This window comes from Schistocerca cancellata, chromosome 7, assembly GCF_023864275.1.
Source record: "Schistocerca cancellata isolate TAMUIC-IGC-003103 chromosome 7, iqSchCanc2.1, whole genome shotgun sequence".
Taxonomy (NCBI): domain Eukaryota; kingdom Metazoa; phylum Arthropoda; class Insecta; order Orthoptera; family Acrididae; genus Schistocerca; species Schistocerca cancellata.
The window spans coordinates 294,420,024-294,444,608 of record NC_064632.1 but is presented as its reverse complement, the minus strand read 5'-3'; the positions used below and the strand labels follow the sequence as shown (position 1 = coordinate 294,444,608).

Sequence of the window (24,585 nt, the reverse complement as noted above, 5' to 3'; positions counted from 1 at the left end):
AATCGGTCATTTCCGGTGACCTATATAGGTCCACCACAGCTACTGATGCCAAAAAACCAACACCTACAACTGCGAAAAATAAAACCACAATCCCAAAAGTACACAAATCAATCATCCCTACTTAAATTAAATCACATTCAATACATCATAAATACACAAAACATCACAGCTAGGAAAAAAAAAAAAATTAATTACCACCAGCAAATTCCGGCACTGCAACCTAGATCGACAGCCCCCCCCCCCCCCCCCCCCCCACACACACACACACAAACCAACTCATAAACACCGTGCCGTAATGACATTCACACACTACAACACCTTTACGTCGAAGCAGGCGGGTGGAATCAGACGCTTCCATCGACCCCTCCTTCTACTCTGTAGATGAATATCGTAACAGAGACTGATAGACCAGCTTAGGTAAAAACTCTGCTATATTTCAGTTTTGACAGCACTTGGTTGCAACAGTCAAGATCGGGTATTCTGTGTACGATAAATTTATTAAAATTTCCGTAGCAGTACGAAAATATTTGTTCGCTCCAGTTACTATCCTCTCTGGAAATATCACCTGGAACTACGACCTTTAACTGGAGTCACCGAGTCAGGAACGTCTAGACACACAGTTATTCCGTTACCAGCTTCCAGGTTATCTGTGGTGGTAGCCCGATAACTACCAGAGAACTAGAGCTACGAGCCAATAACGATAACTGCCAGAGGAGAATACCGGTCTCTGACAGTTATTTCCATAGTCGCTAGAATTCCTAAGTAACTTTCCTTCTACTACCCGTCCAAGCTAAATTAACACGTAAGGCGGTGGCTTAAGGGAACGACCGTACTTGTTAATGCCTGTACTGCAGCTCCTATCAGCCACGGCTTGGACATTAACTTTATTTAATTGTTTATGCTAAAAGTAACGAAGGCCCACGAAATAGTACACAGTTCTTATCAACAGATGGCGCGCAGTCTCACAGTTATTCCCATGGTCTATAAAACGCCTTCCAAATGCGCAGTACGATCTTCGGTCAACAGATGGCGCGAGGCACTGTTGACAGTAAACAGTTATTGAAATAACTGCCAGAATCAGAGGAACGATTATCGCAGTAACCGTTACTTCTCAGTAACCGGTTATTTCTATCAGTTACGTTATTTTTTGCCACCTCTACTGCTCACCCAGGCTACACAACATCTTGCTCCATCCTTACGTCCTCTCACTCCCAACGCTTTGCCACAGGCACCATATCCCTGAGTAAGAGCCAAGTGCAAGACTTACCTGATTCACCTGCCCAACACAGCCTACTCTAGTCCTGGCACAGGCTTATCCTATCCTATCAGAAACAGGACCCCACCAACGAAAGCAGTCATGTCAAACAGTAACTCTACTGCAATTTCTGCACAGCTTTTTATGTGGCCTTGAAAATCAACCAGCTGCTCAACCAAATGAATGTCAACTGTCATTCTGCAGCCAAGAGCAGACCTGACCACCTAGTGGCGGAAAACACTGCTCAGAACAATAGACTATATCCATGGCTGGTTCATAGAGTGTCATTTGGATCCTTCCCCCAGACCAGCTTTTCTGAACCACGGATCCTCCAAGCACATCCTTCATTCCCATAATCCTCCTAGCTTCAATCTCAATGAATCTGTTGCACCCTCACCCTACACTTAAAATTTAGGCGCACGGGTGCTCTAGCTCGCAGACCCCCCCCCCCCCCCCCCCCTCGGTCGACCAACTGAATTCCAGTCCTGGCAATGAAACCAAGCAAAGTTTTCATTCTTTTTTGTGTTCCTGATGACAACTCAATGCTTCTCGTATTCAGTGCTTATGTTTATATTATTTAAATAATAATAAAAAAATTAATTTACGCAATGGCCACCATTTTCCCCTAAAGCTGTATGCATAGCCTGTTTTAAGTTTCTGCAAGTTTTGAGGAATAGCAAAAATTATAATTTTATTTTCTCCATAGAAACGGATAACAGGAAAGGCAAAAATGAAAGATGAACTAGTTAGCGAGTGGAAAGATGTGCAAAAATTAATTACATCATACATCACATTGCAAAATTAGAAAGACAGTATTATATCTAAACTAGGATGCACAAGGTATAGTTTTAAGGGATCACATACCAAAAAATTTCTACAACACAAACTGAATGAGAAAATATATTGTGAGCATGACCACTACGCACGAAAAAACAGAGGAAGCTTAACTCCAGAACATAATTCAATTATATATGAAGATTGAACACAAGGTTGAGACAAAAAGAAACACAGCCATTAGACCAATAACTATCTGACCAAAACGTAAGTAAATGAATGTGCCTTGAAGTCTACATACAAAGTCCTACCATGAAGGCAAGCACGCAAGGTATTTTACTGTATCGTAGTTTTGGTACTGTTGTCTACAAAACGTCATTTGCATAAGACAATGGCCAAGTCAAGTTTTGAGTACACTTCTGTAAGTGATTTCTAGGCATACTTGTTTAATTTTATAATAATATACTTTATATATATACCTAAAAAGAGACTTACCAAATGAAAGTGCTGGCAGGTTGACAACGAACACAAACATACACACAAAATTCAAGCTTTCGCAACAAACTGTTGCCTCATCAGGAAAGAGGGAAGGAGAGGGAAAGACGAAAGGATGTGGGTTTTAAGGGAGAGGGTAAGGAGTCATTCCAGTCCCGGGAGCGGAAAGACTTACCTTAGGGGGAAAAAGGACGGGTACACACTCGCACACACACACACACACACACACACACACACACACACACACACACACATCCATCCACACATATACAGACACAAGCAGACATATTTAAAGACGAAGAGTATGGGCAGAGATGTCAGTCGAGGCAGAAGTGCAGAGGCAAAGATGTTGTTGAATGACAGGTGAGGTATGAGTGGCGGCAACTTGAAATTAGCGGAGATTGAGGCCTGGTGGATAACGGGAAGAGAGGATATGTTGAAGAGCAAGTTCCCATCTCCGGAGTTCGGATAGGTTGGTGTTAGTAGGAAGTATCCAGATAACCCGGACGGTGTAACACTGCGCCAAGATGTGCTGGTCGTGCACCAAGGCATGTTTAGCCACAGGGTGATCCTCATTACCAACAAACACTGTCTGCCTGTGTCCATTCATGCGAATGGACAGTTTGTTGCTGGTCATTCCCACATAGAATGCATCACAGTGTAGGCAGGTCAGTTGGTAGATCACGTGGGTGCTTTCACACGTGGCTCTGCCTTTGATTGTGTACACCTTCCGGGTTACAGGACTGGAGTAGGTGGTGGTGGGAGGGTGCATGGGACAGGTTTTACACCGGGGGCGGTTACAAGGGTAGGAGCCAGAGGGTAGGGAAGGTGGTTTGGGGATTTCATAGGGATGTACTAAGAGGTTACGAAGATTAGGTGGACGGCGGAAAGACACTCTTGGTGGAGTGGGGAGGATTTCATGAAGGATGGATCTCATTTCAGGGCAGGATTTGAGGAAGTCGTATCCCTGCTGGAGAGCCACATTCAGAATCTGATCCAGTCCCGGAAAGTATCCTGTCACAAGTGGGGCACTTTTGTGGTTCTTCTGTGGGTGGTTCTGGGTTTGAGAGGATGAGGAAGTGGCTCTGGTTATTTGCTTCTGTACCAGGTCGGGAGGGTAGTTGCGGGATGCGAAAGCTGTTGTCAGGTTGTTGGTGTAATGCTTCAGGGATTCTGGACTGGAGCAAATTCGTTTGCCACGAAGACCTAGGCTGTAGGGAAGGGACCGTTTGATGTGGAATGGGTGGCAGCTGTCGTAATGGAGGTACTGTTGCTTGTTGGTGGGTTTGATGTGGACGGACGTGTGAAGCTGGCCATTGGACAGGTGAAGATCAACATCAAGGAAAGTGGCATGGGATTTGGAGTAGGACCAGGTGAATCTGATGGAACCAAAGGAGTTGAGGTTGGAGAGGAAATTCTGGAGTTCTTCTTCACTGTGAGTCCAGATCATGAAGATGTCATCAATAAATCTGTACCAAACTTTGGGTTGGCAGGCCTGGGTAACCAAGAAGGCTTCCTCTAAGCGACCCATGAATAGGTTGGCGTACGAGGGGGCCATCCTGGTACCCATGGCTGTTCCCTTTAATTGTTGGTATGTCTGGTTTTCAAAAGTGAAGAAGTTGTGGGTCAGGATGAAGCTGGCTAAGGTAATGAGGAAAGAGGTTTTAGGTAGGGTGGCAGGTGATCGGCGTGAAAGGAAGTGCTCCATCGCAGCGAGGCCCTGGACGTGCGGGATATTTGTGTATAAGGAGGTGGCATCAATGGTTACAAGGATGGTTTCTGGGGGTAACGGATTGGGTAAGGATTCCAGGCGTTCGAGAAAGTCGAGAAATCCCATGCCACTTTCCTTGATGTTGACCTTCACCTGTCCAATGGCCAGCTTCACACGTCCGTCCACATCAAACCCACCAACAAGCAACAGTACCTCCATTACGACAGCTGCCACCCATTCCACATCAAACGGTCCCTTCCCTACAGCCTAGGTCTTCGTGGCAAACGAATCTGCTCCAGTCCAGAATCCCTGAAGCATTACACCAACAACCTGACAACAGCTTTCGCATCCCGCAACTACCCTCCCGACCTGGTACAGAAGCAAATAACCAGAGCCACTTCCTCATCCTCTCAAACTCAGAACCTCCCACAGAAGAACCACAAAAGTGCCCCACTTGTGACAGGATACTTTCCGGGACTGGATACTTTCCGGGACTGGATCAGATTCTGAATGTGGCTCTCCAGCAGGGATACGACTTCCTCAAATCCTGCCCCGAAATGAGATCCATCCTTCATGAAATCCTCCCCACTCCACCAAGAGTGTCTTTCCGCCGTCCACCTAACCTTCGTAACCTCTTAGTTCATCCCTATGATATCCCCAAACCACCTTCCCTACCCTCTGGCTCCTACCCCTGTAACCGCCCCCGGTGTAAAACCTGTCCCATGCACCCTCCCACCACCACCTATTCCAGTCCTGTAACCCGGAAGGTGTACACAATCAAAGGCAGAGCCACGTGTGAAAGCACCCACGTGATTTACCAACTGACCTGCCTACACTGTGAAGCGTTCTATGTGGGAATGACCAGCAACAAACTGTCCATTCGCATGAATGGACACAGGCAGACAGTGTTTGTTGGTAATGAGGATCACCCTGTGGCTAAACATGCCTTGTTGCACGGCCAGCACATCTTGGCACAGTGTTACACCGTCCGGGTTATCTGGATACTTCCCACTAACACCAACCTGTCAGAACTCCGGAGATGGGAACTTGCCCTTCAGCATATCCTCTCTTCTCGCTATCCGCCAGGCCTCAATCTCCGCTAATTTCAATCTGCCGCCGCTCATACCTCACCTGTCTTTCAACATCATCTTTGCCTCTGTATTTCCGTCCCGACTGACATCTCTGCCCAAACTCTTTGCCTTTACAAATGTCTCCTTGTGTCTGTGTATGTGTGGATGGATATGTGTGTGTGTGCGCGAGTGTAAACCTGTCCTTTTTTCCCCCTAAGGGAAGTCTTTCAGCTCCCGGGATTGGAATGACTCCTTACCCTCTCCCTTAAAACCCAATCCTTTTGTCTTTCCTTCTCCTTCCCTCTTTCCTGACGAGGCAACCGTTGGTTGCGAAAGCTAGAGTTTTGTGTGTATGTTTGTGTTTATTTGTGTGTCTATCGACCTGCCAGCGCTTTTGTTGGGTAAGTCTCATCATCTTTCTTTTTATATATATATATATATATATATATATATATATATATATATATATATATATATATATATATATATATATATATATATATATGGTTATAATAGAAGGAAACATTCCATGAAGGAATGGACACAGGCAGACAGTGTTTGTTGGTAATGAGGATCACCCTGTGGCTAAACATGCCTTGGTGCACGACCAGCACATCTTGGCGCAGTGTTACACCGTCCGGGTTATCTGGATACTTCCTACTAACACCAACCTATCCGAACTCCGGAGATGGGAACTTGCTCTTCAATATATCCTCTCTTCCCGTTATCCACCAGGCCTCAATCTCCGCTAATTTCAAGTTGCCGCCACTCATACCTCACCTGTCATTCAACAACATCTTTGCCTCTGCACTTCTGCCTCGACTGACATCTCTGCCCAAACTCTTTGTCTTTAAATATGTCTGCTTGTGTCTGTATATGTGTGGATGGATATGTGTGTGTGTGCGAGTGTATACCCGTCCTTTTCCCCATAAGGTAAGTCTTTCCGCTCCCGGGACTGGAATGACTCCTTACCCTCTCCCTTAAAACCCACATCCTTTCGTCTTTCCCTCTCCTTCCCTCTTTCCTGATGAGGCAACAGTTTGTTGCGAAAGCTTGAATTTTGTGTGTATGTTTGTGTTCGTTTATGTGTCTGTCGACCTGCCAGCACTTTCATTTGGTAAGTCACATCATATATATATATATATATATATATATATATATATATATATAAACAAAGATGATGTGACTTACCAAATGAAAGTGCTGGCAGGTCGACAGACACCAGACACCAAGACACCAGACACCAAGTCACATCATCTTTGTTTTTAAATATATTTTTCCTTCGTGGAATGTTTCCTTCTATTATATATATATATATGGTTATAATAGAAGGAAACATTCCATGAAGGAAAAACATACCTAAAAACAAAGATGATGTGACTTACCAAATGAAAGTGCTGGCAGGTCGACAGACACACAAACGAACACAAACATACACACAAAATTCAAGCTTTCGCAACAAACTGTTGCCTCATCAGGAAAGAGGGAAGGAGAGGGAAAGACGAAAGGATGTGGGTTTTAAGGGAGAGGGTAAGGAGTCATTCGACAGCTGCCACCCATTCCACATCAAACGGTCCCTTCCCTACAGCCTAGGTCTTCGTGGCAAACGAATCTGCTCCAGTCCGGAATCCCTGAAGCATTACACCAACAACCTGACAACAGCTTTCGCATCCCGCAACTACCATCCCGACCTGGTACAGAAGCAAATAAACAGAGCCACTTCCTCATCCTCTCAAACCCAGAACCTCCCACAGAAGAACCACAAAAGTGCCCCACTTGTGACAGGATACTTTCCGGGACTGGATCAGATTCTGAATGTGGCTCTCCAGCAGGGATACGACTTCCTCAAATCCTGCCCTGAAATGAGATCCATCCTTCATGAAATCCTCCCCACTCCACGAAGAGTGTCTTTCCGCCCTCCACCTAACCTCCGTAACCTCTTAGTACATCCCTATGAAATCCCCAAACCACCTTCCCTACCCTCTGGCTCCTACCCTTGTAACCGCCCCCGGTGTAAAACCTGTCCCATGCACCCTCCCACCACCACCTACTTCAGTCCTGTAACCCGGAAGGTGTACACAATCAAAGGCAGAGCCACGTGTGAAAGCACCCACGTGATCTACCAACTGACCTGCCTACACTGTGATGCATTCTATGTGGGAATGACCAGCAACAAACTGTCCATTCGCATGAATGGACACAGGCAGACAGTGTTTGTTGGTAATGAGGATCACCCTGTGGCTAAACATGCCTTGGTGCACGACCAGCACATCTTGGCGCAGTGTTACACCGTCCGGGTTATCTGGATACTTCCTACTAACACCAACCTATCCGAACTCCGGAGATGGGAACTTGCTCTTCAACATATCCTCTCTTCCCGTTATCCACCAGGCCTCAATCTCCGCTAATTTCAAGTTGCCGCCACTCATACCTCAGCTGTCATTCAACAACATCTTTGCCTCTGCACTTCTGCCTCGACTGAAATCTCTGCCCAAACTCTTTGTCTTTAAATATGTCTGCTTGTGTCTGTATATGTGTGGATGGATATGTGTGTGTGTGCGAGTGTATACCCGTCCTTTTTTCCCCATAAGGTAAGTCTTTCCGCTCCCGGGACTGGAATGACTGCTTACCCTCTCCCTTAAAACCCACATCCTTTCGTCTTTCCCTCTCCTTCCCTCTTTCCTGATGAGGCAACAGTTTGTTGCGAAAGCTTGAATTTTGTGTGTATGTTTGTGTTCGTTTGTGTGTCTGTCGACCTGCCAGCACTTTCATTTGGTAAGTCACATCATCTTTGTTATATATATATATATATATATATATATATATATATATATATATATATATAAAACACACCTCGTAAATTTAAATTTCCTCTAATGGAGTAAAAGCAGTGATGCGGTAAATAAGACTTTAGAGATTTTCCAAAGGTTTTGACCTCAGTAATAGCACTTATGTTTTCAGTAAGTTTTTTTATGAAGTTTTATGAAGTTATGAAGTTTAACATCCACGTGGAATGAACCTTTTAGCACAGAGGTGTGTTGATTTGAGTTCTAAATAAATTTTTTCATTATGTAGTAAACTGATCATGTTTCCAGACTACATCCTTACCTATTACATTTATTTTAAAGAATATAGGAGTATTCATAAGGCATAGACATGGTAATGGAGGAATACCAGATATCTTAAACAGAGGTCTGCAAGAGTTTCTAGTTTTGCATCTAAACAAGATTCTAATGGCACTTTTTTTGTAATTTGAAAGTGCTATTAGCTGTCAGAGTTTCCCCAGAAAGTGACTCCATATTTAAGGTGAGAATGGAAGTAAGTATGGTATGCATTCATTACTATTTTCTCATTACAGCAAGATTTTATAGAGCAAAGAATGTAACATTACTTGCTTCGTTCCGCATTAAGATATTCAATATGCTTATTCCATTTTACATTGTTCTGCAGCCGAAGACCTAAGAATTTGGTTTCAGTACCATTACCAACTAATCTGTCGTCGATAGAAACCAATGGGGTAAACATGTCCTTGCTTGGCGCATTGTGGAATTTTAGTGCAAAGGTTTCTTCACCCATTTACATTTTATTACAACCTTCCAAAAATTTGATTTCTTGAAATTACGTGGAAAAAGAAATGATTTAGTTTGATAGCAAATTGCAAAATGTGACTGTGTAATAATTCATAATACTCAATAAGCATGTAGCACACCACTTACATACCCCCCTCCCCCCCTCCAACACACACACACACACACACACACACACACACACACACACACACACACACACACACACACACACACACTCTCCAATACACAAAATTATTTTCATCACTGTCACCTTCAGCAAGTTTTGTGTCTATTTTTGTTCAACATACGTTCACTGTCTTGAGATCATCACCCACAGTTTAAAATTATGAATGCTACGTCCTCGCTCAACCCTAACCTCCAAGCTTATATTACACTTTCTTAAAAATAACACAAAAAATGACTCCCTAGACTGTTCCCAGTCTTACCTGAAACAGCCAGTTCCGAAGAGCAGATCTCCCATAACCACGTGCATGGCGCAATGTGTAACTGGTAGGAATAAGCCAAAGGCCAAGGTCAACAGCAAACCAAGCACGCTTATCATCATTTGTATGGCAGTTTAGGGCAGAGGTGTCACGGCTCAGTATATCCTCTAGACGTCCATACGGCAGGTTACGGCCATCTGATGAAGTCACAGTTACAAGTCCAAACTGTGCTGGGTTAACCCATTCTGGACTTGTCCTGTAAATATTCGTGTGATTAATGTGTGCCAAGGTTGTCAGAAAAAACATAAAGTTATAATTTCAGGATCTGTCCTCCCAACAAATTTCAAAAGCTCACTGGGCACAACATAATAGCAAATACATATCCAAAATAATGAAGACAGGGTGCAGATATTGAGGACATCATTTTAATGTGAGGAAGGCAAAAATTTATTAAATTCATCAAAATTAAAAAACAAAGATACTTTCGTGTTACTACCACAAGGTTCTCAATTAAAGGTATCTGCTCTTAATTGAGACACGAATTACGTTCTTCATAATGACACTGCAATACCTGTATTTTGTAACATGTCAGTGTTTTATTTTTTCCATATACTTAGTGAAAGTTTCCTACCTGTTACAAAATAAATTACAGTGTTTTAAGTCTGCTACTCCCTTTCTCTTCCTCTCCAATTCTCAAATATTTGTGCAACAGGCTATAATTAAATTTAAACACAGTATGGCATCTTAAGCTATGTGCTTTTCCCACAGCCCCCTCCTTGTAACTCACTCTGCCCCCCCCCCTCCACCACCCCAGTGCATCTTGAAAGGCAGACCTGCTTCTCAGAATACCCATAATGTGCGCGCGCGCGCGCGCACACGCACACACACACACACACACACACACACACACACACACACACACACACACACACACACAGTAGATGTGATGCTAAACTCTACAAGCACTCAGAATCTGATACAGCATTTAGTCTTTGTGTAAGTGCCTGTAGTAACACACTGTGTTGAGATGATGACAGCTGGTAACATGAAAATTGGTGTCGGAATGTTTGACTCAAGCAGCCATCTCCTTTATCTATGACCTGCGGAATCTAGAAGAAAAAGTTCTCCATTTTTCTTCTCTTTCACAGTGGTGTGTGTGTGTGTGTGTGCGTGTGTGTGTGTGTGTGTGTGTAGATGTTCTAAGAATGTGGCCTCATGTTTTTTGTACTGTATCTCCAAAAACAGGTGAATTTTAGGACTTCTAACTGAAGTGTACCAACACTATCAGTTTGTGCAAAATACAGTTATTGGATAGGTCAAGCTAAGCAAGTTAGTATCAGAGTTCCATTTTACAGGCAATTTCCCCTTCAGGGATGTTCCTGCCCCTAGTTTCTCATGGATGCCAGTGTATGTTCATGGTGAGAATTGGCTCACAATATTAGCTTCACACAGTTACATCAGCAGTTAACGCATCAAAATATTTTAGTTATTATAAGAATATTGGATGTAATGCTGAAGAACCATTTAAGAAATACAACACACAAAAAACATGACGAAAAGACAATTTAATTTGTATGTAAATAATAGTAACTGTTTCACAGCAGCTATCTTGCCAAATATATTGCCAAAAGATATTATCAAATGACTACTGCAGCGAGAAAATGATTAGCCATCTCTATGCGAAAAAATCACAAAATTAAGAATGAGTGAATGAGTAGAAAGTTTCAGATATGACCTTTTTGAGGATGTATCTGAGCCATTATTTTGATCTTAGTTATTCCAAAAAATATTTTACCACGCAATACTCATACTTGACTACTTTACTTGTTTCCTACATATGAACAAAGCAGAGAATTCAAATATTATGTATTTAACCCTATTATATGATAAGTATTATGAAAATTATAATTTCATGAAAACTGAAATCTAATATGAATGTTCATAAAAAGTAAAAATCTTGCTAGCAGCAGCTGTTTGTGCGTGTCAATGACCTGGTTATTATGGAGAAAATACTTATCTAACATGTTAAGAAATGGGGCAGATTGAGAACTGAATCAAATTATCCAAATTTTTAACTAAGATATGAGCAATTAAACATGCTGATCTTTACAGTACACAGACTTCAAACATGTTTATGAAACTATTTTTATCTAGGAATTTTTTTTAAAATGATTCATGAACTATGCTGTGAAGCTTATACATCACGAATGGCTGAATTACATAGCCCAACTTACTTTGCATTAGTGCCAATCCAGTAGAAGAGGCCATTTTCATCAAAATCATGTTGCTGCAAGAATGTAACGCGCCCTTGTTCTTTAATACGTCGTACAAAAGAGAAGCTTGTACGTTCATAGTCATACCACTGTTTAGCCACCATTTTCAGCAAGTAGCGCTCTAACTGCTGAACAGTTGCCAACGGTTCCATCTTGAGGCAGCGTCCTGTGCGATCTATCAATGATGATTCACCCGGAGCTTTCTCCAGTCTGAATCGAATACGCCTTGTGAGTATCTGCAAGAAACATTGAAAACTTATCACTATCCATTCAAAAAATGGCAGAAATCAAAATTAGTTAGCAGGGTGGGGTCAGATGTTTATGGTAACTTTTTGCAGACTATATAATGACCAGCACACACAATTTTAAGATCAACTGAATTTTGGTGGCCAAAAGCTTATTTTTTGACAGTCTTTTTGTTGTGTCTGTCTGTGACTTGGGATCTCCATTGTATAGTGAGTAGCAACTATTCTTTTCATAATATTGTCATATTCCATCCCATACCACATTTTCCATTGTTTGGTTTTGTTTAAGGCTAAAAATAAGTAGATGAGCTAAGCACTCTGGGGGGGATTAAAATAGTCAACTTAATAAAACAGGGAGGAAGTAATATAATACAGAACCTCTTAGTACGAGTACCACATCAATATCAGATACATAGATGTAGGCCCTATATGCTAATAAATTAACTTCTAATCTCATAAATTAATTCCTATGCTTGGAACAGCATGGAAACTGTGAGGGATCACTAAACAGGACCTCTGAATGTCTGTCTTTGTGTGTGCATTTGTAACTAAATTATTGTGTAACTTCCGCAATTCATATGTTCTGTGTAAATAATTGTCTATGTTGACTGGTGTTGTTATGTCATTTTATAATTTCTCCAACAGAAGAACAGTTAAAAGCCAGTGGCCTTAAATCTGTAGCTGGTCAGATCTCTTTAAGTTCATTTGTCATTCCACAGACCCCAATATGAGATGATTCTTGCGAGTGTGGAACATGTCAGAAAGTAGAACATAAAAAATAAAGAAGATCTGAACATTAACACTCACTTCCCTGATCATTTGTTAGGAGATTGTCAAGATATGTGAATACATAACAGTAAACAGGAAATACTAATAATTGTAGAATTAATACACTGTCAGAATGAAACATACTTATGCACTTTTAACGAATTTATCATACACAGAATACCTAGTAATCTGTCTGTTATGACCAAGTACTTTCAAAACTGAAACCTAACCAACATTTTTACTTCAAACTGCCTATTGGCTTCTGTCTCGGGTTCTTCGGCCGACGTTCATCTAATGATTTTTCTGACGTTTCGCCAGCACAAGTGGCTGGCATTGTCAAAGCTTCACCCTCCATTGCCGGTGGTGAACTGGAGCCGAGCTCGCGGCCGCAGACTATATGTACCTGGCGCGCCAACGTCCGAGGGCTTCTCCGCTGTCATTTCCAGTGCGGTTCTCCTCTTGCTAACTGCGACGGTCGTTCGCTGCAGTACGGGAAGCCAGGACCCGTTTACCTTAAGGCTTTCCTCTTTCTTGATGAAACTGTTCGCGTGTTTTTGTATTTCTACAGCTTCTCTGAACAAGCGCGTGTGATAGTGCTTCTCTACAGCCAGAACTTCCGTGTCGGCGAATTTTATTACGTGGTCGGAACAATTTGGGGTCATACTTCTGTTGAATTGAGCTCGTGATCCCTTAGAGACTGCTGGTGTTTCACCACCAGCAAGAGATGATGGACTATGCTTCATCGCCTGTAATCCACCCTGATGCCATCTACTCCAACCAGGCACCCTCCCCACGGGCGCCACCCAGCCGCAGCAAAGGCCACCCGGCAGGATGGCCATTGCCAGGAATCCCAATGCCCCAGGGGGATGGGCATCTACCCCTTGGCATACGCGGGGAGTTAACGGCGCAGGCATCAGCAGAGCGATCCCTGTGTGATCAGGGGGCTACAACCAACAGGGTACATGGCAGCCCCACCGCAACGGACTGGCATCAGGTGCAAAGAAGTCCACGTTCATCGTCAATGCAGGAATTGACACTGCATAGTATGTGGTGGAAAACGTACCCAGGAAGGTGTCCTCACCCAAGAGATGGAGAATGGGCAGGACTGCAATGCGACAACGAGAAAGAGGGCTAAAGATCTTAATGCACAATGGACATGCACTTTGTAAGGCACCCTTTCCCAATTGGCTCACTCTTCGGGAAAATTTTGATGAATGGAGGTCAAACCATCACATAAAGGCCGAAACGTGTGAAACTCCTTTTAGTTGCCTCATACAACAGGCAGGAATACCTCGGGCCTATTCTAACCCCTGGACCCACAGGGGAGGGGGGTTATTGAGTAATAGACATTTCTTCCACTTTATGTGTCACCTTTCTGAATTACTCACGAAATGTCAGTATCAGAGCAATTATTTGTAACTCTTTATGAAGTAAAATGGTGATACTTTTTCAAATGAACCATAATCCTTTTGGTTACTGTGAAGACACATTACATGCCTTCAAATTACAGTTACACATATAGGAGCACTTGCTCATGGCCTGCAGAATATTTTTTTGGTAGGATACTGAGAACCAATTTGATCCCACTAAAAGACAGGAAAATAATCATCAGCCCAAGCACAGCATCACTCACTGGATAACCCAAACATAACCCATGTGCAGTAGCTGCTTCTATATCTATACCACCATTCAATCACCTGCGTAACATGTGGCTCACCTTGAGAAACCATTTCTTACAGGGCTGCTTACGATACACTATTCCACTATAACACAGAAGACTGTTCCTGAAGCATGCACAGAGCTTCCAGTCCATAGTGAAGAATTGCTCCCAGGTCAGAACACCTATGTCTTCAACGGTGTTCCTATTTCACCTTTCCTGATGTTGTCCACTCAGTTTCCATTAGGCAAACGTGTGTCTCTTTACTGATCTCTTGGAAACCAAGAAAGAAATTCCTTGTTATAATGACCACCCATTCACTTGGATATAGCATCCACCCGCTACCATTTAATTTTAATTACTGTCACAATTATACCTTTTACTTGTCTATCCCCTTATCCATTTGTTTGTTTTCCAGTCTCTCGCAATTATTCTAAAAAGGGCAGGGGAAGGGGGGCAGCAGGTGGTAGATACATGGAAAGAATATGTTGCACCTCAAGTGGGACAATGTAGCTGAGTGATTTTGGTGAAGTACGTTAATTCAACAATCTTACTCCATGAGCCTCATCATGAAAGGAAGCCTTCAAGGAAGTGGAATGAGACAAGTTATATGTAAACATGAAGAAGCAACCACTGCAAGGTACTTCTGTGAAGTATACTAACAATTTATTGTAAGTACCACTAATTTACTCACTGTAATAACTATGTGAAGCACTTTAAAATATTTTTATGGATGTCCAAAAGCTTAACTAAGAGCAAAACTGTTCTTATGTGCCCATTTACTTAGTATTGTCTCAATTGAGGAGCATTTTTTCAAAACTCTACAAACATCAAAATGTAATTCTTTGAGGGAACACCTTTTTAAAGTATCATATCAAAATACAAATTACATAAACAAGTTGATTTAACAGTTACACAGCTTTTGCAGGCGTGATTCTGACATTGTGTTTGACTTTTCTAAAATTTTCATTGTCTCTTTCATAATAGAGGAATGACGTTTCCAAGATTTTCAAAAGTCAATAAATGCAAGATGGAAGTTAAAAGTTTTGTCTATACATATTCAAACTAACTTTTTCCGTTTCTTTTTTATTTTTAACATTTATTACATTAGAGGGTACTTTACTGTTCATTTTGTATAGAAATACTATAATGCACCACGATATTACACTCCAATATCATACTTTCCATAAATATTTGACAGGCAGACGTGGAAAATAGCAACAAACACTTCTGAAATATAACAGAAAACACTGGGTACAACAACAATAAAGTGGAAATCTACTGCTCACTTTCAACAATGTCCTTATAAAAATCTTCTTCTCCTTCTGGTATGTTAAAATGCCTAAGACCAGTTTTTCTTTTCCTTACTGGCCACATTCTCCTTTACCAAGGTGGCCGCTTGCCTCACTTCCTGGCTGCTGTTTCTGCATTTCTGTACCTCAACCTCTCCTGAGCTTCCATTATAAGTGTTTTCATTTTGAAAAGCATCTTAGATCATAGAGCTTTTAGTGTACTGGACCTGATATCCTTTGTCTCCCAAACTTTAGCAGTTTGATGATGCCATATTGTCCCAGCACTTTATAGTACTCAGTTGGTTAAAGAATACTTCCTTTTCCTGTAGTCTTTAGCCCTCTACCAAACACTCCGTCATTGCTATAGCCATGACCAAAAATAGGGAAATAATGTATCAGCTTATTAAATTTTCTGCTTTCGTCCACAAAGGTCATTAGTGCACACGAAATTACTGTAACTGTTTTGACTGGTACAAGACTCAGAAAATAACCGAATTTGGACTATTTTCTGGCTGGGGTGCCTCAAGGTTTTTGGGAAAACCTAATAGAGCAGATGCTACTCGGTTACATACTTTCTGTCCTCCTGTTTCAAGCGAAGTATAAAAAGCAGTCCTTTCCTTTGTCTGTGCTCAAGAATGAACCATAATGTACAAACTGTATAGACAAGCCTGGCTTGAGTAGGATACTTCGACGGAGAGCTTTCATTTTAGCTGATTCTGTTTTATATCTAACTATACTGTAACCACATTTGTGTTTTCCTCCTGCATTATTGCCTTGAACTTTCTTTGCACACAGTTTGTGGAAGCTGTGATTTGTTGTTAATTTATTCGTTTTTTCCAGATCTTGGTCCTTTTGAGAGTGTTTTTGGACATCTCTGATGATGTTTCAAATGTTGCGGTACATACAGGTGCTGTCTAGCCATGTTTTTCCTCATGCTGTATTCTTCCTTTTTGCTTCTTTACTGATGCTCCTTCTCTCTGAAAAACCTTGCTCGAACTGAGCAATAATCAGAAAATGTTGTTGTATAAACAACTAATTTACTTCTGATGTTGGCAATGGTGGCAAGTGCTTGTCTACAGCTTATTTTCTATTTTTCTGCAGAAAACTCTCCCATTATCATTGTCAGCAACATCCTAGAATGTTATTTTCCCTTCAAGCCTCTCAGGAGCCACACACAGTTTGCATTTATTGACTTTTGCTTTAAGTGGCTGTGGCCAAATATCAAGTGTTTTACAAAAACTCTTTGTTTTCAACGCCCTGTCTCTGTAAATATTGGCTTTTGATGAAACTGTTTCAACAGGTTATGCATGGTACCAAGATTGATTTTTAACTACAAAAACTAAATTTTGGAAAACAGGTCATTTATTGGCTTTCGGAGGGGAAAAAAAAAGGAAAATTCTCCTCAGTCATATATCTTTACTCTGGCTGCTGTTTGAATTCCATCCAGAACTTTCCAGTGCAGTAACAATAAAGGTGGTTCAGATGCATTCCACTAATATGTATTCTTCCTCTTTTTGTTACAACCATTTTCTTCTCCGTTTACGGATTGGAAAGCTGCTTGAAACAGTTTTAATGGTATGGGATATCTCTGCCCAATTATTCCTTCAACTCTGAACTTCCCACAATTCTTACGACATCTAGAGGAAGATATTAGAAAACTAATGAATACACACGTCAGTGCTCTTAGGTTCAATGAACGCTTTGCTCTTCAAGGATATTAGTACAGATTGTTTAAGATGAATCAAAAGTTTTGCTCAAAAACATATGAATCCCAGGTAAATCGGCAATTATACTCACTGCTCCATTATATAACTTTGTTCATGAGTCACAGACAGTTCACTGTACAAAGTTTGATCGATCCAAGTTTTTTTTTTTTTTTTTTTTTTTTTTTGTTGTGGTTTTAGGGCGCAAAACTTCTATGGTCATTAGCGCCCAGCCCGTGACTTAAGACAGTAAAAAACCGAAAGTGAAAACCAGCAGCAATGGGAACAAACTCATAAAATTGGAGAAACTAAAAGTAGAAAGAATGCTTAAAAATCCACTACAGACAAGGGGTGATTGTCCCCCAAAAAAAAAAGTCAAATGACTGACGTCATTTCACTGTCACTAATAAACTGCAGAACGCGGTCGGCTGAGCGCGTGTCATCTGCTAAAATCGACGATAGATCAGGCGATAGCTGTAGACGGGAGCGTAACGGATTAAAATAGGGGCATTCAATTAAAAGGTGTCTGACCGTCCACGGCTGAGAGCAGTGGGGACAGAGTGGAGGAGGATCACCGCTTAAAAGATGTCTATGGCTAAAAAGACAGTGCCCTATCCGGAGTCTAGCTAAAATTACCTCCTCCCGACGACGCGTTCGGGAGGAAGAGGTCCAAGCGCAAGGAAGGGCTTTCACTTCCCGCAATTTATTACGGGGAAGTGTTGACCAATGCGCATGCCATAAATGAGCAACTTGGCGACATAAACCGCTCCGTAGATCGGTGAAGGGAAGCGACTGAATAGCTGGCCGAGGAAGAGAGACTGCAGCCTTGGCCGCCATATCGGCCGCCTCATTCCCACAGATACCAGCGTGTCCCGGGAGCCAGAGGAACGCCACCGAGACGCCCCCCAGGTGGAGCAAGCGCAGACAGTCCTGAATCTGGTGGACCAGAGGGTGCACAGGGTAAAGAGCTTGGAGACTGAGGAGAGAGCTGAGAGAATCGGAGCAGATAACGTACTGTATCCGCTGATGGCGGCGGATGTAGTGGACAGCCTGGAGAACAGCGTAAAGCTCCGCAGTATAAACCGAACACTGGTCGGGAAGTCGAAAGCGATTTGGGGTGTCGCCAACAATATAGGCACTCCCTACACCTAAGGATGTTTTCGAGCCGTCGGTGTAAATAAATGTGGCGTCCGTCATTTGTGCACATAAAGCAGCAAATGCCCGACGATAAACAAGTGTAGGGGTACCATCCTTGGGAAATTGACAAAGGTCACGGAGCAGGCAGATCCGGGGACGGAGCCAAGGCGGTGCTGTACCCCAAGTTGTCAAGAAGGTTTTCGGAAAGTGGCAGGAAAGAGAATCGAGCAATTGACGGAAGCGGACTCCCGGGGGTAGTAGGGAGGAGGAGCGGCCTGCATACCCTACATCAAAGGAGGCGTCGAAAAAAAGGTCATGGGCTGGATTAGCAGGCATGGAAGACAGATGGCTAGCATAACGACTCAGGAGGACTGCTCGCCGATTGGACAGCGGAGGTTCAGCAGTCTCAGCATAAAGGCTTTCCACAGGGCTAGTGTAAAAAGCTCCAGACACTAAACGTAATCCACGGTGGTGGATAGAGTCGAGACGCCGAAGAATAGACGGCCGAGCAGAGGAGTAGACTATGCTTCCATAATCCAATTTTGAGCGCACTAGGGCGCGATAGAGGCGGAGAAGGACCACTCGGTCCGCTCCCCAGGAGGTACCATTCAGGACACGGAGGGTGTTAAGCGATCGCAGACAGCGAGCCGAAAGATAGGAAACGTGGGAGGACCAGCACAGTTTTCTGTCAAACATAAGACCCAAGAATTTAGCGACGTCTGAAAACGGAAGGTTGACAGGACCTAGATGTAAGGAGGGCGGAAGAAACTCCTTCCGTTGCCAAAAATTGACACAAACAGTCTTACTGGGTGAGAAACGGAAGCCGGTTTCGATGCTCCACGAGTGGAGGCGATCAAGACATCCTTGAAGACGTCGTTCAAGAAGGCTGGTCCGTTGAGAGCTGTAGTAGATCGCAAAATCGTCCACAAAGAGGGAGCCCGAGACATCAGGAAGGAGACAATCCATAATTGGATTTATGGCGATGGCAAACAGTACAACACTCAGCACGGATCCCTGGGGTACCCCGTTTTCTTGGGAGAAAGTACGGGAGAGAGTAGTGTTCACCCGCACCCTAAAAGTGCGCTCTGCCATAAATTCGCGAAGAAAAAGGGGCAGCCGGCCTCGAAAGCCCCAAGAGAACAGTGTGCGAAGGATGCCTGCCCTCCAACAGGTATCGTATGCTCTCTCCAGATCAAAAAATATTGCTACCGTTTGGCGTTTCCGGAGAAAATTGTTCATGATATAAGTGGAGAGAGCAACAAGATGGTCAACTGCGGAACGATGCTTCCGAAATCCGCATTGGGCTGGTGTTAAAAGACTGCGGGATTCCAGCCACCAAGCTAAACGGTAATTCACCATACGCTCCAAAACCTTACAGACACTACTCGTGAGAGAAATGGGGCAATAGCTAGAGGGGAGATGTTTGTCCTTTCCAGGTTTTGGAACGGGAACGACAATAGCTTCCCGCCACCGTTTAGGAAAGGTACTGTCGGTCCAAATTCGATTATAAAGGCGAAGGAGGTAACGCAGACTAGGGGTTGGTAAATGCAGCAACATTTGGACATGGATACCATCCGGTCCTGGGGCGGAGGAGCGAGAACATGAGAGGGCATGTTGGAGTTCCCGCATGGAGGAAACAGTATTGTAGCTTTCGTGATTTTGGGAGGAGAAAGCAAGAGGTCGCACTTCCGCTGCACGTTTCTTCGGGAGAAACGCTGGCGGGTAATTTGAAGAGCTCGAAATCTCAGCAAAGTGCTGACCCAACGAGTTAGAAATTGCGACGGGGTCCACTAAGGTATCATGCGCGACAGTGAGCCCAGAAACCGGGGAGAAACTAGGCGCGCCTGAGAGCCGTCGAAGCCGACTCCAAACTTCCGAGGAGGGAGTGAAGGTGTTAAAAGAGCTAATAAAGAATTTCCAGCTTGCCTTCTTGCTATCGCGGATGACGCGACGGCATCGCGCACGGAGCTGCTTATAGCGGATACAGTTGGCCAAAGTAGGATGGTGACGGAAAATGCGAAGAGCACGTCGCCGCTCACGTATTGCGTCACGGCATGCCTCGTTCCACCAAGGAACTGGGGGGTGCCGGGGCAATTCGGAGGTGCGTGGTATTGAACGTTCCGCAGCTGTAAGGATAACGTCGGTAATGTGTGTGACCTCATCGTCGACGCTGGGAAAGCGACGGTCATCGAATGTCGCGAGAGACGAAAAATGTGTCCAATCGGCTTGGGCAAACTTCCAGCGTCGCGGGCGCATATATGGCAGTTGAGGCTGCAGTCTGAGGACACATGGAAAGTGGTCACTCGAGTGTGTATCATCAAGGGCGAACCATTCGAAGCGCCGAGCTAGCGGAACAGTACCGACCGCAAGGTCCAAATGAGATAAGGTTGTCGTGGAGGCAGACAAAAATGTGGGGACCCCAGTGTTGAGGCAAACTAGATCCGCTTGGTGGAAGACGTCTAGCAATACGGAGCCACGTGGACAAGGGTGTGGAGATCCCCAAAGCGGGTGGTGGGCATTGAAGTCCCCAACCAGCAAATAGGGGGGTGGAAGCTGACCAAGAAGATGAAGGAGATCAGCTCGTGCCATTGGTGTGGACGATTGAATGTATACAGTACAAAGAGAGAACGTGTATCCGGAAAGTGAAAGACGGACGGCGACAGCTTGGAAGGAAGTGTTTAAGGGGATTGGGTGATAATGGAGAGTATCACGGAGAAGAATCATGAGTCCTCCATGGGCTGGAGAGCCTTCAACAGAGGGGAGATCATATCGGACAGACTGAAAATGAGGGAGAACAAAGCGGTCATGGGGACGCAGCTTTGTTTCCTGAAGACAAAAGATGACCGGCGAGTAGGAGCGTAAGAGGACCGACAATTCATCCCGATTGGCTCGAATGCCGCGGATATTCCAGTGGATAATGGACATGGGGTGAAAAGAAAATGGAGGAATGTGACCAAAGTTGCTGTCAACTCAAAGACTGCTCGGAGCTAGCAACCGACAGCATGGAATGGCATTCAGCCGAAGGCAGAAGATCCTGATCCATAGGTTGGGCAGGAGCAGTCCCTGCCACCAGCGATCGGCCGGTTGACCGGCCACCAGCAGTGCGCCTCGGCGACACAGAAGATGGCCGAGGGCGATTTCCGCCAGGTGGTGCTGTAGAGGGGGCACGCCTTGGCGGAGAAGGAGAGGAACTGGGTTTCTTTGTAGCCTTCTTGGAAGAATGTTGTTTAGATGAAGGAGGAACCGATGGTTGTGAAGTTGCGGTACGTAAAAACTCTTCACGAGTATGCTCTTTTTTCGAAGACTTGGCGTCCGACTTTTGGGCTCGAGATGTAGCAGAACCCGACGAAGGGTGAGCCATAGAGTGGGCAGGCGAAAGTGGTGAGGTTGAACGAGCGATCTTTGCGCTGGCCGATCTGACGACCGTGGTACTAAAGGTGAGGTCGCAAGTCTGCGTGGCCGCCTCCTTTGTTGGCCGAGGAGAAGCAAGGACAGTGCTGTATTTTCCTGTCTGAGGCACGGTGGGCTTGCGACTGGCGAATAATTTTCGAGCAGCAAAGGTCGACACCTTTTCCTTCACCCTTATTTCCTGGATGAGCTTCTCGTCCTTAAAAACGGGGCAATCTCGAGAGGAAGCAGCGTGGTCACCCATACAGTTGATGCAGCGAGGGGATGGAGGTGGACAAGCACCCTCATGGGCATCCTTGCCACACGTAACACATTTGGCTGGATTGGAACAGGACTGGCTGGTGTGATTGAACCGCTGACATCGATAGCAACGCGTAGGGTTTGGGACGTAAGGGCGAACTGAAATTATCTCATAGCCTGCTTTGATTTTCGATGGGAGTTGAACTGTGTCAAATGTCAAGAAGACAGTGCGGGTTGGAATGATGTTCGTGTCAACCCGTTTCATTACTCTATGAACTGCCGTTACGCCCTGGTCAGACAGATAGTGCTGAATTTCTTCGTCAGACAATCCATCGAGGGAGCGTGTATAAACGACTCCACGCGAGGAATTCAAGGTACGGTGCGGTTCCACCCGGACAGGGAAGGTGTGGAGCAGAGAAGTACGCAGCAATTTTTGTGCCTGGAGGGCACTGTGTGTTTCTAACAACAGGGTGCCATTTCGTAATCTGGAACAAGACTTTACAGGACCTGCTATTGCATCGACTCCTTTCTGAATAATGAAAGGGTTGACCGTGGAGAAGTCGTGACCTTCATCAGACCGAGAAACAACAAGGAACTGTGGCAACGATGGAAGACTCGTCTGTGGCTGAGACTCAGTATACTTACGTTTGTGAGCAGACTTAGTGGAAAGTGAGGAAACCATTGCGGAAGAATCCCCCATGATTACCGGCGTCTCCGATGGCGCGCTCCTCCCTTGTGGGGGCCCTCTCTGAGGGCACTCCCGCCTTAGGTGATTGTTCACACCTCAGGTCACACCTCCCGACAAACGGACGGAGGGACCAATCGGCATTTTCGGAAGGTATCAGCTCGGGTAATCACCCCTCCCTGGGCCTGGCCGTTACCAGGGGGTACGTACGTGTCCTACCTGTCTACCCGGGGCGGGGAATTACGCGTTACCCCGTCACCGGCTACGCACGAAGGGCGTGGGTCGGCCTTCAGACACGCACAGGGAGGAAGAAAGAGAAAGGGAAAGGAAGGAAGAGAGGTCTCAAACGCCGCAGCGGAGAAAAGAGAAAGAGAAGAGGTAACGAAAAGAGAAGGACAAAGGAAGGAAGAAGACAGAGAAGGACAAAGGAAGGAAGAAGACATAAAAGCAAGGAAGGCAAAGAATGCAGTACATTTACGAGCGTCCGTCTCCGGACGTAGGCACAAACCATACTCCCAGATGGGGAGAAAGGGAAGGAAAGAGCCAGAGGTGAGGGGAGGAGGGGCAAAGATAGGGATGGGGAAGGATGCGGAAAGGGAAGGTATGCAGCCCGGAAAGGAAGGAAGGCCACATTAGCTCGGGGTCCCGTGCTCGCTACGCACGTATCCACAAAAGAGTTGTGGACCCCCTGGGGGGCGATCCAAGTTTGATGACAACAGAAAAGAGAAAAATATGTGAAGCTGTTAACACTGTATGCTACAACACTGAGCTACAGAATAGTAAGTTGTTTCAACAAAAAAGGAGAAATAATATTTTTCTGGTAATAGAGAAGTGCAGCTTCTTACTTACTTAAAGATGCACAACAACCAATATCAATAACACATAGGTTCAGCTTTTCCTGGAAACCATTGCGTGTTCGAAATTTTTCCTTAAGTGGATCACTTTCCTGGATGTTCCCTGAAAATATCCAGCAAGAGATCTGCTTAAAGAAAAATTACAAATGTTTTCAGGAAATGTCAAAGCTGGAGACAGGAAAGGGACTCGAGAGAAAAGACCAACACTCGAAACGAATGCAAGAGAATTGGAGGGGGGTGGGGGGAGCAGTTAAAGCTCAGAAAGAGAGACAGTTGAACTGATGTGGTCCCTAGTCAACCAAAATGGAGAGAGAAGGGCAATAATCAAACGTCTGTTTCCATAAGGAAATAGAAATACTATTTTTTGTCAACAGAGAGACCCAGCTACTAGACTTATAGTTGTACAATTACTAACATCAATAATATTGTAAAGTTATGAATATAATAGAGGGAAACATTCCATGTGGGAAAAATATATTTAAAAAGAAAGATGATGAGACTTACCAAACAAAAGCGCTGGCAGGTCGATAGACACACAAACAAACACAAACATACACACAAAATTCTAGCTTTCGCAACCAACGGTTGCCTCGTCAGGAAAGAGGGAAGGAGAAGGAAAGACAAAAGGATATGGGTTTTAAGGGAGAGGGTAAGGAGTCATTCCAATCCCGGGAGCGGAAAGACTTACCTTAGGGGGAAAAAAGGACAGGTATACACTTGCACACACACACATATCCATCCACACATACACAGACACAAGCACTTGTGTCTGTGTATGTGTGGATGGATATGTGTGTGTGTGCGCAAGTGTATACCTGTCCTTTTTTCCCCCTAAGGTAAGTCTTTCCGCTCCCGGGATTGGAATGACTCCTTACCCTCTCCCTTAAAACCCATATCCTTTTGTCTTTCCTTCTCCTTCCCTCTTTCCTGACGAGGCAACCGTTGGTTGCGAAAGCTAGAATTTTGTGTGTATGTTTGTGTTTGTTTGTGTGTCTATCGACCTGCC

The 24,585-nt window shown here is 44.3% G+C and overlaps 1 protein-coding gene across 6 annotated transcripts in view; it reads right to left on the bottom strand.

Annotated features, from left to right (window-relative positions):
- LOC126091990 (E3 ubiquitin-protein ligase HECTD1) overlaps positions 1-24,585 on the bottom strand; it is a 349,712-nt gene that overhangs the window by 177,709 nt on the left and 147,418 nt on the right. For all 6 annotated transcript variants that reach the window (XM_049907362.1, XM_049907358.1, XM_049907357.1 and 3 more), the window contains 2 exons: positions 11,552-11,826; positions 9,321-9,573 (listed from right to left, as the gene is read on the bottom strand). In XM_049907362.1, coding sequence (XP_049763319.1) covers positions 9,321-9,573; positions 11,552-11,826 — 528 coding nt within the window. The remainder of the gene's footprint in view (positions 1-9,320; positions 9,574-11,551; positions 11,827-24,585) is intronic.